This window comes from Diospyros lotus, chromosome 5 (assembly GCF_014633365.1).
Source record: "Diospyros lotus cultivar Yz01 chromosome 5, ASM1463336v1, whole genome shotgun sequence".
Lineage (NCBI taxonomy): Eukaryota > Viridiplantae > Streptophyta > Magnoliopsida > Ericales > Ebenaceae > Diospyros > Diospyros lotus.
Window position 1 is genome coordinate 40,472,624 of NC_068342.1, and position 11,518 is coordinate 40,484,141.

Genomic DNA, 11,518 nt, shown 5'->3' on the forward strand with positions numbered 1-11,518 from the left:
ATCTATGATCATCGTTCACAACAACCCTAATTAGGCCTCTGCAAATTAGGGTAGAGATCAAACGAAAAAAATGGGGTTGAACCCTAAAAGAGCAATGCACGACATCTCGATGGTGTCTCTCATCCTTTGTTTCATCATCATCCTAGCAAAGCCCCACACCTCTCATGCCCAAAACACCCAGCAAGAGTACCTTGACGCCCACAACATGGCTCGCTCCGAGGTGGGCGTGGGAGGCTTGGTATGGGACGACACTGTCGCCGCTTATGCCCTAAACTACGCCAACCAAAGGGCCGGCGACTGCGCCATGATGCACTCCAATGGACCATACGGCGAGAACCTCTTCTCTGGTTACGGCAAAGAGTGGACCGCCACCGACGCAGTGAATTCTTGGGTCTCGGAGAAGGCCTACTACGATCACGCCTCAAATTCTTGCGCTCAGGATCAGGTGTGCGGGCACTATACACAGGTTGTGTGGCGGAACTCAGTTAGCCTTGGCTGTGCTAGGGTTCAGTGCAGTAATGGCTGGTGGTTCATCACTTGCAACTATAATCCCCCCGGCAATGTTAATGGCCAATCCCCATACTAGATATGCTTGCTTCTGTTTCAACATCTGCATATATATATATATATATATATATATGCATGTTATGTTAGTTGCTATATATGATAAATAAGATTTGAATCGTCCCCATGGTGGCAGCCCACCTTACTTTGGTTTGAATCTTTCAACACCCCTTTGTGTTCGTATTTTCATTTAGCTTTTATGTATAATAGCTATATAAACATGTCTTCTAAAAAGACATGATGATCGAAGCCAAACCAACAAAAATATGAGTATTTTCTTAGATCTTCTAGCTTGGTCTTTTGTTGTAACGTTCAAGGTATGTCTTTTCTTGTAGTTGTAAACGCTTCTACTATATTTTCTTTTAATGCAATTCTTACTTACAAAAAAAAAAAAAAAACAAAAATATGAGTAAGCACAAGCCTTCAACTAATAAGAAACTAAACAATTACACTAAAATGGCAAGAAAGGCAGTCCCTATCCAAGGGGAAGCATACCCCTTGTGTCCATCCCAATCCTTGAGAAATGGAGGAGAGGGGTAGGGTAGGCTAACTCTTTTGGATGATAAGTTTAAATCATTAATAGCACCCCCAATTCTATTTCTTTGTGACATTTATTTGTTCCAATAAATTTGAAATAATGAAAAAAGAACTTTTACTCTTATAGTTCTAATTCTTAGATTTCTTATTATTTCCAATATGAATCCAACCCGTATCTAATGAAATAATTAAATCAATGAAGGAAAATTAATTTCTAAAATCAAGTAAGGTTTTTTTAATAGCATTTCAAAAAAGTAATTAATTGAGCTATTGACTGGAGTTCTATGAAAACTTTTTCAAATTTTGGAAAAGGATAGTAAGCCTTCTCAATTTGTAACGCTTGAACCAGAATAAGGCATCTTGAAAAATACATACTTGCACTCTCAATTGATATAGCAAATTAATAGAAAAAATAAAAAATAATAATCACTTGAACTTTTCTTTAGAGCAAATATTTCTCCAAACTTTAAAAAATTAATCGCCCGTTCAGTTACTATGAATTGAAAAAACTCAATTTTCCATTTTTTTATTTTATATTATGAATTGAAAAATATCAAAAAAGATATTTTCTAAATTTTATTAAAAAGAATGCTAATATTTTTTAAAACATAAATTGATAGAGCATATATATTTAAAAAATTGGAGTTGAATATTAGAAAATATTTTTTATAACTGAACGATCTCTAAATGTTTTATTTGAAAAAATAAAGCTATTCCAATACTAACATAATATTGTAGACTCACGCTATATTATTTTCTAATAAATTGATATAATTTTTTTTCATCGAAGTTACATATATATTTTATTCTACAATAATTTATTATAATAGTTTATCATATATTTCTTTTGGCAGAAAAATATTATGCAAAAACAATTAATTTGCGACAAACACTTTTGTCACCAATGTGCCAAAAATAAGTGACTTTTAACAGCGATGAAAAGGTTTCATCGCAGAAAAATCATTAATTTTGGTGCAATGTACTTATTCTTTCCCTATTAAGCGGAGACAGAGATACAGATAATGATAACATATTGGCTCCAAAATTAGAGACTTATCAGAGAAGAAGCATTTTCGTCGCTATTGGTCTAACTATTAGCCACAGATTCCTCTGTCGCCATATTTAGGATAAAAAAACATGAACATTCAACACCTTTTCTCAAAAGGTAAATATAACTTCCCCTACCATACACTAAAATTAGCTAATTATAGTTTATGTCTAATTAAAAATTGACCATCACTTGAGCGAGATTGTCGAAGTATTTTTTAGCATCAGTACTGTCCAGAACATTAGAAAAAGATAAAGTATGTAATATAAAAACATCATCACTAATGTTCTGTAATTAATTGAATGTCTGGTCCCTATTAAGGCCGCTTGTGATTATTACTGATTGTTCCAATCATGAAGTGATAATTAGAACTTGAAAACGAATACATAAAAGTGGATGGTAAAATCAAGCTGAATAACTGTTATTTGGTCTCCATATTCATCAACCATAATGATGAATCAATTAACATGAATAGTATAATAACTATATATATATATATATGTAAAGGCCATATATAGTTTCTGAATCGTCGTTGATTAAAAAGGCCGTTCGCCGACATAATTCCCTGGAGGATAGTAGTTGCAGGTGATGAACCACCAGTCGTTGTTCTTGCATTGAACCCTACCGCAGCCGACATCGGTGGTGGTGTTCCAAACCACCTGAGTGTAATGCCCGCAGGCTATCTCCCCAATGCTGCAAGTGTTGCTCTCGTAGTCATAGTAGTTCTTCTCATCCACCCATAGCTTTATTGCTTCTGCAGCGCCGAAGTCACCCGAGCCTTGGGCAAGGTTCTCGCCGTATGGCCCGTCAGAATGCACCATTTCACAGTTGGTGCTCTTCTTGGTAGAGTATTTCACGGCAATACCCTCCAACGTTTTGTTCCATACCAACGGCTTGACGCCGTCGACGGCCCGGTACTTGTTGTGTATGTCAAGGAAGGTCTTCGGGGAATTCTTGGCTAGGGAGAGTTGAGCCATGGCCAAGGAAACAGTGGCCAAGAACATTAAGAGCTTTGAGAGTGCCATTGCTAGGGTTTTCAAGATTTTGTTGTGTCGATGAGATTAAGGGTAGGGTTTGTGGGTATTTATTTATAAGGCTAGCTAGGTGTTGGAAGGAGTCTGCTCCTATTTTTAGTCATGGAGATGTTAACCATGCAATTAATGCATGCTTAATCAGGATTAGGGCAGTCTACTATTAGTTAAAATTAGCAAATAACAGTTGTCCAACTCCACAAAATGAGGGTTAGAGACATCTAGCTAAATTTTTATTATGCCAAAGTTGGGGGGGAGGGAATTGCGCACCCTTAATTGTATGTACTTCTGCCCTTGCCCACGAGATGATACCTTAGTTTCTTGTGGTTGCTTGTAGGTTCTTCGAAGTCTTCCTAGCCTAGGTTCTACCTCGATGCACTTCTCCAATGTGTGGACCACCTTCTGCCATTCTTGGTAATCTAGATGTTCCATGAAGCAAAAAATAGAAATAAAAACAAATCTACAAACATAAAACTCTTCCCAATCCTCTTGACAATATGATAGAAGTATAGGATTGTAACTCCTAGAACATAGGTCAAGCGGTTGAGCAAAGCGATATGTCGGGTTCGCATCGGTAGGTCGTGAGTTTGATCATCGTCGTGCATAGTGAGGCAAAACCTCACGCCTACGATTTACCTCATCTGTTAAAATTGAGAGCACAACTTGCGAGAGCCACGCAAGGGCCATCATCTCAAGTATAGGATTGCAATCAAATCGAATCAAGCTGAGCTTTGTCGAGCTCAAGCTCGGCTCAGGTTCAGGCTCATCAACCTTTTGACGAGTTGAGCTCAACAAAAGCTTGAGTGCTTGCTGGCAAACTCGAGCTTGAAGTCGTCAAAATTTGTTATTTAGCTTAAACCTAATGTACTATTTTATTTTATTATATATGCATATTTTATATTATGTTAAATGATTAAATTAATATATATATATATAATAATTTTAAGCATATTCAAATCAATTATATCATTATAATAATTTAAAGTTTGATGATATTATGTTAAATAATATATTTATAAACAAATTTGTTTATAAACTATTCATGAACTTTTAATCAAGTATATTTACTCGTCTTTAATTGAGCATCTAATCGAACATGCATGTTCGCAACTTTTAATGAGCCAAGTTTTACTGAGTTCAAGTTCGTCTCGTTTGCAAATCAATTTTCAAAATTAGACTTAATCTTATCTCATTTACCTTAACGAATGAGGTTTTGTCGAGCCAAACACCGAACAGTTCACAAATGACTCAACTCATTTACGACCACAAAAACACTAAATGACAATACCTAATATACCAAAATAAAAACTAAATTATCATACAACACAAAAATTTAACATGAAAAACTTTTTAATATTAAAAAAAAAAATTACGAGACATACTCCAACAAACATTTGCTATTAACAATCAACGAATTTCTTTTTCATTTTTCATAAATTATGCCAAGAACACTAGCTAATTAGTAGTTACCCCTCAACACTTTTCATTATCTTCCAAGCACAAAGCCAATTCATTACATACAACATTTGCTCCCAATAATATGTAAAAACTAATTAACTATATCCTAGTTAAGCCTATCTGAAGTTCGAAGAGGTTATCTAGACACTAACATTTTTAATGACACTCATATCTTAACGTATTATATATTAATTTGTATTGATGTTATACAAAATACAACATATTAATACACAATTTTCATAAGAGTAAGTATCAAAATAGCATTTCCGTTTCAATTCTGAGTTTGTTTCCAAGTTTTTGTGTTTATTTCCACAATCATAAAAATAAACACATGAAAATATCACTTCAATTTATGGCTTGTGTTCATAAGTATAGATTGAACTCAAAGTTAGATATCGAAATAACCTCAAAAATATGAAAAAAAAAACATTTTTAATTAGAATTATATTAGTAATATATTAGATTAAAATAATATATAATATAATTATTAATATTTCTATTTTTTATAATATAAAATATATTACATTAACATAATCCCATACAATTATTTATAACAATACATAGTGACATCAAATTTGATTTCTTAATAAATGGCATCAAAACGATTATCCAATAAACGAAATAAAATCCAAATTATCAGAATTTAGAGTCGAAGATCCATCAATCGACTCTTGTACAACACAACCAAATTAGGAAAGGAGAATACTTAGGTACACCACATCATATACCAAATGGTTACGTCGTTCAATAACTTTAGATTTGGCTAATTCTTATTTTACTTTATTTATTTATTTAATCAAATTTAAAATTGTTTATTGACGTTATATAGACCTAACCATTCAATATATGAATGAGTTCGTACACTAATTAAGTGTATCTAAGTATTTTCCTACCAAGCATGACTCATTCACTTTAGAGGAATTTGATTCGTGCGACTTTGTTATCACCATTAATTTGATATGATCTTGTTTCCTCTATATATGAAGTTGCATATACAATATATGAGTGAGATAAGATAATTGTAAAATTGATCGATTATCATACAAAACAAATTCATTATATTTACTTAGTGAATATTTAAGTGGTATTAGAGCTAATTATCGTAACAATATTAATAATATAATTATTATATTGAAAATTAAAAATAAATCAATCAATCAAATCGTGTATTCTATCATCAGCTGTATATGGGTTTGAGTGTAAGATAAATTCTATAGAATGTTTGCTATCCTGAACTTTTTTTGTCTTTTCTAAATAATAAGTAGAAAAAAAAATTGGATCAAAAGAAAATGCTATTTTAAAATTTTATCAACAATTTGCTTGTGTAGAAGGGGATTCGGTATTTTCAGAATCCTTATGTAAGGAATTATAAAAGAAATTCTTTCAACAAAGATGTGAATTAGAAAGAATTGGTCGACAAAAATATGAACCAAGGCTAAATCTTGATATACTTCAAAACAATACATTTCTATTACCATGAGATATATTGGCCTATAGCTGCTCCAAGAGAAATGTTTTTGTGCGGTGCTAACAATTTAATAGCTATCTTTGTAGCTCCAAAATATTTCAATTTATGTTTCTATCTCAGAAAAACGAACGGTCTAATGAGGCTATACTATATTCTTGAATAGAACAAACTCTAATACTCTTGTTTTCATGATTTCTCTTGGCTTGGCTATATGATTCATCCCCACCGGGGGGGGGGGGAGGGGGGATCGAGATTCAAGAAATAGTGAATGTTATTTTTGTTTATTGACTTGCGACAACTTAAAAAAACACCAAACAACATGCGATCAATCAAAAAATTTCTAACTAAACATAAAAACATCTTAAAACGAACATATAAAAATTAATAGTACTTAATTTTACAATCAAAGGAGTTGGAATATATTTTTTCACCAACAACATGATCAAGAAGATATATATATATATATATAAGCGATTACAATTCCTCGACATGGATCTTAATTTAGTTAGTAAGGGTGGTTGCCGATGTAATTTCCCCGGGGATAGTAGCTGCAAGTGATGAACCACAAGTCCAGATTCTTGCAAAGAACCCTACCGCATCCAACGTCGGTGGTCGTGTTCCAAACAACTTGAGTATAATGCAAGCACCCTACATCGGAAAGAACACAAATATTGGCTTCATAGTTGTAATACTTCTTCTCATCCACCCACAACTTAACCGCCTCCGCCGCCCCAAAATCACCCGAGCCTAGGGCTAGGTTCTCGCCGTATGGCCCGTTAGAATGCACCATGTTACAGTTGGTGCTCCTCTCAGTAGAGTAGTTCTCGGCATATTCCTCCAAGGTTTTGTTCCATACAAGCGGCTTGACTCCCACGTTGGCTCGAGCCGCATTATGCTGCTCAAGGTAGTCTTCCGGAGAGTTTTGGGCTATGGAGAGATGAACCATGGCTAAGACCATGATGAAGAGTACTGAAATCTTTGGAGTTGCCATTTTTAGGGTTTCTAAGTAAGGGTAGGATTTGTGGGTATTAATTTATAGGGCAAGTGTTTGAAGAAGTCTCTGCATCTATTATTAGTCGAGGTATTTTGCGTGGTTTAAGAATTTTGATCTAAAAGCATCCTTTTTTAGCATTGTATTAATTAGGAAATTAATACAATATGACCTCCAACTAATTATAAAAATATTCTAGTAAATTATTTTTAACTAATGTAAATAAATCTCCAACTAATCTTTACAACAAAACCCGAATCTCCAACTAATCTTTACAACAAAACCCGAACACGACCAACCCGACTTATAAAAAAAAAAAACAAAACAATTAATATAGGGACACAAATTGGGTCGATAAGGTTGATATCGTCTACAACTTTGTTTAGGTTTGGTTGGTTTTATCCTTATTCCAATATTATGACAAGCTAAAAAAATTATATTGACATGTATAAATACGTCAATATTGCAGGAGTGTCACGCCCAATGTGATTTTGAGTATGCAAGTAGCATTTTTTAATATATATATATATATATATATATATCCCTTTACATAGAGAGCTAATTTCAACCCCATTGATTAAACAATTAATTGAAGACACGTGAAAAAAGGTTAAAAGTTCCCTTAATTTTGTCAAGGTCTCTTGAACATGAAGGCCCGCCATTAACGGTCACTGATTACGAAAAGTCTGGTTGGTCCTTGTGTCAAAAGCTCATGCAGCAATAGTAATTGGAATAAGACATATATGTGTGTGTATATATATATATATGAAATGATGATGACATAATTTATGTGCGTATATATTATTGTTATCGAAATATAATAATAAATTTATTTGACTAATAAAGTCATATTGTGACACTATCTGACTTTTGCAAGAAAGAAAATTGTCATAGAGTATAGAAAAGTTCCGCGTAAACATTTCAATACTTAAATCAGACACAAAAAATGCTAAAAATTGTAAAGCAAAATTTTCACTAGTATCGTATATGTATCTTTTTGAAATGAGTGATTATTTATTTATAAAAGAATATCGAGTAATCCTAAGTATTCTAAGATTATGATTCTTATTGATAATGTTCATTTCTTACAAATGATTCATCCTCTTAAAGAGATTTTTAAATGTCAAAATTATTTTGATTTGCGTGTTGCATAGACCCCCCAGGCGCATACTCAAGCACGGGTCTAGCCCCTGCGTCCGGCTGGGTCACCATGATTAACCCCCCCACAGTCTGTCGGGCCGGGTGTGGGGGCACCCGGGGTGAGCGTTTCACTTTTTGGACAAGGACATGTTTTGGCGACAAAGCTGCTCCCAGGGGTAAGATTGCCCCCTTCCTTTAGGGGTTAATTCTTGGGTTTTGACCTATTCGATCATAGCAGCCCTGGCGAGGCAGAGAGCACCCCCCCCACCCATTGGCCCTGGGGGCTACCCTCCACAAAAGCCCCTCGTGGCTGCCATGGTTGGCCCGTGGGGGTTGCTTCCCATGGGGGCACCCCGTAGTCGTCTTAACCGTCCCATCGCCTGCTATGATCACTTGCTGCGAGAGGCTTGCTCCCCTGCGACCCTTCACCACTAGGTTAACCCGGTTAATCTGGGTCGACCTACTTTTATTAATTATTAATTAATTTATTTTTTGGTTTTTTTTTCTCATGACGCACCATATATATTTTTTCAAATATTAAAATTAATTAAATCATATTAACCTTTTTTTTTTGTTTTTGCTTGGTTTATTAACCTTATCAGTAGAAAAATTTAGTAATATTTCTCCTTATTTTGCAGCCATGCACCCATCTTCTGCCATGTCTTGTGTTCCTTTCCTTGCTTATGCTCAGCTTTTGGTTTCTCTTAGGTTTCTAAGTTCTTCCTCATTTTCTCGGGAAAATGATGGATGAAGAGATTGAAATTTTCTCCAATTCAGTACGATTACGCATGGAAATTATAGGAAATGCATGGCAAGCACACTAAACAAACTTTTTGAGGGTTTTCCACATCTTTCCAAGCACAAAGCCAATTAACATTGCATTCCCACCAAGCCATAGCTAGACAACTACAACTTGTTGCTAATAAAGTGTAATTTCATCTCCATCATATTTTTCACCAAACATGTCGATGGATGGAACATAAGATGATATATATATCTTTAGTAAGGAACTTCGCCGATGTAATTTCCCGGGGGATAGTAGTTGCATGTAACAAACCACCAGCCATTCTTGCAATGAGCCCTAGCACAACCAATGTCGGTGCTCTTTCGCCAAACAACTTGAGTATAATGCAAGCACCCTCCATCTGGAACGCTACAAGTGTTGGTGTCATGGTCATAGTATTGCTTCTCATCCACCCACATCTTCACTGCATCTGTCGCGCTTAAATCACCATAGCCTTCAGCAATATTCTCGCCATATGGCCCCTCTGAATGTTCCAAGTTGCAATCGGCACTCCTCACACTGGCATATTTTTGGGCATAGGCCGCCACCGTTCTATTCCATATCATCGGCTTGAGCCCGACGCTGGCCCGAGCAACGTTGTGTGCAGCGAGGAAGTCTATCGGGGAGTTTTGGGCTAGGGAAAGCTGACCCATGGCGAAGGCCATGGTCAAGGAAACAATGATAAAGAGTTGAAGCTTGGAAAGTGCCATTGTTGGGGTTTGCACTTTGCAAGGTTTTGTGGTGTGTGTGAGATTTGAGAGGGCAGAATTTGAGGGTATTTATAGACTAGGTGTTTGAGAAGGTTGGCATATATCGATTAGCAAATAAGAGACCTAAATTTGGATTTTGTCCAAGTAATACTTTGTAATGGCATGAGTATGTGCATTTAAAGTCACTTTTATTATGTACCCAATAATGATAGGTTTATTTAATTTTCAATATTTATTATACAATAATAAGATAGTTTGATGAAACATAAAAATAAATAAATAAATTAGGGAATATAGTTTAATAATAGTGATTAAAAGCAATATTTTTAGTTTTGAATTATAAATTATCTAATTTTAAGTGGTAATACTAGTGAGCTCTAGACCTTGAGTCTGAGTCTTAAAAAAATAAAATTCTCTCTTATATGTAAACTTTGATTTGTATTATTTTTTTTAAAATTAATTAAATGAGAGACAAATAAGTTTTAAAGCATCAAAATGAATTTTTCCAAAACAAAAATAATTGATCAGTTATAGATATGATAATTCTATTTCTATAATCATGTGACATTTGGATGGACATTTTCGTAATCAACAAAGAATATGCTCTCAAAGATGCAAGCTAAATTTAAGGGAGGAAACAAGATAAGATCAATCCAACTAGTCGACTCAATTATTATATTAACATGATATAAAATATAACACATTAATATATGAATATCACAAAAAAAAAAAAAATGTAACGTCAGACAGGTCAATTCGACTAGGATATATTAATTCAATGATAAAGAAGGTCACATGTTTAGGGTAGGGATTTCCACGGCTTTACTCACAAGCCAAGAAAGATGCATAGAAAATGTTCCATCTTTGATGTAAATATGATTAATTAATCAATCTCAAAGTGCTTTCTTGTACCCGTGAGTGAAGGCGATGGATGCGTGCCCTGCATCAGCACATTTGAAGGTTTTTCGCAATAGAAATGGGAGATTTTCCAATATTTAAGGGCATTCATATCTTATATATAATGTAAAAAATATGATATGTAATACAAAGTGCGCAGATAACGGAATCTAAATGTAGATTTTAATCTCTCAACTAAAATTTTAACATATTCTCTCCTTCAATTATTTTTTTTTTTCTCACTTAAGTCTTTAATATTAGTCTCCATTAAAGCGTAAATTATGCACGCTTACAAGGATGTGAATGGGACTTAAGGTGATAACAAAACTAGTTGAAGGAGGGAATATGTCAAAATTCTAGTTGAGGGACTAAGGTCACAATTTTTAATAATCAAAAAACCCCCTTATGTATTAAGTCAATTTTAGGTTATGTGGATTGAAAATTTTATTTAAAAAAAAAAAAAACTAAACTCTCAAACCCATTGACTCTATTCACCTCCAACTTTTCACATGCCACCACGGTCTTCCAAACTTGTCACTGATTCTACCCCACTTGCCTCCACGAACTCTCACTGGTATCGACTATCTCTAGTTATTGTTATAACGACATAACTCAAACTCTAAGTCCCACTAAGAAGTCAACAACTTCTTCTACCTCTTTTTCACTTTTACCTTCCCCTTCTCTCTCTCTCTCTCTCTCTCTCTCTCTCTCTCTAAACTCTAAGTCCCACTGAGAAGTCAACAACTTCTTCTACCTCTTTTTTCACTTTTACCTTCCCCTTCTCTCTCTCTCTCTCTCTCTAATATTCAAACACTAGAATCACCACCACTAATCCTGAGCCAACCATCAAAAACCACTATCACCATACCATTCCATCTCAAACAACCAAA

General features: G+C 34.5%; 4 protein-coding genes across 4 annotated transcripts; 1 reads left to right on the forward strand and 3 right to left on the reverse strand.

Moving 5' to 3' along the window:
• On the forward strand, positions 1–729 carry LOC127802008 (pathogenesis-related protein 1B-like). Its single transcript, XM_052337624.1, has one exon. The coding sequence runs from the start codon at positions 71–73 to the stop codon at positions 584–586; it is 516 nt and encodes a 171-aa protein (XP_052193584.1). The 5' UTR covers positions 1–70; the 3' UTR covers positions 587–729.
• Positions 730–2,685: 1,956 nt separating this feature from the next.
• LOC127802267 (pathogenesis-related protein 1A-like) lies at positions 2,686–3,174 on the reverse strand. The gene has a single exon (XM_052337981.1). It carries the CDS (start codon positions 3,172–3,174, stop codon positions 2,686–2,688), a length of 489 nt encoding a protein of 162 aa, XP_052193941.1.
• A 3,437-nt stretch (positions 3,175–6,611) lies between these two features.
• On the reverse strand, positions 6,612–7,097 carry LOC127802268 (pathogenesis-related protein PRB1-2-like). Its single transcript, XM_052337982.1, has one exon. It carries the CDS (start codon positions 7,095–7,097, stop codon positions 6,612–6,614), a length of 486 nt encoding a protein of 161 aa, XP_052193942.1.
• Positions 7,098–9,058: 1,961 nt separating this feature from the next.
• On the reverse strand, positions 9,059–9,788 carry LOC127802331 (pathogenesis-related protein 1A-like). Its single transcript, XM_052338075.1, has one exon. It carries the CDS (start codon positions 9,729–9,731, stop codon positions 9,237–9,239), a length of 495 nt encoding a protein of 164 aa, XP_052194035.1. The 5' UTR covers positions 9,732–9,788; the 3' UTR covers positions 9,059–9,236.
• Between the last annotated feature and the right edge of the window lie 1,730 nt (positions 9,789–11,518).

Bases quoted from the DNA above. Each gene is read 5' to 3' on its own strand.
- LOC127802331 (XM_052338075.1), bottom strand. From the start codon at position 9,731: ATGGCACTTTCCAAGCTTCAACTCTTTATCATTGTTTCCTTGACCATG.
- LOC127802268 (XM_052337982.1), bottom strand. From the start codon at position 7,097: ATGGCAACTCCAAAGATTTCAGTACTCTTCATCATGGTCTTAGCCATG.
- LOC127802008 (XM_052337624.1), top strand. From the start codon at position 71: ATGGGGTTGAACCCTAAAAGAGCAATGCACGACATCTCGATGGTGTCT.
- LOC127802267 (XM_052337981.1), bottom strand. From the start codon at position 3,174: ATGGCACTCTCAAAGCTCTTAATGTTCTTGGCCACTGTTTCCTTGGCC.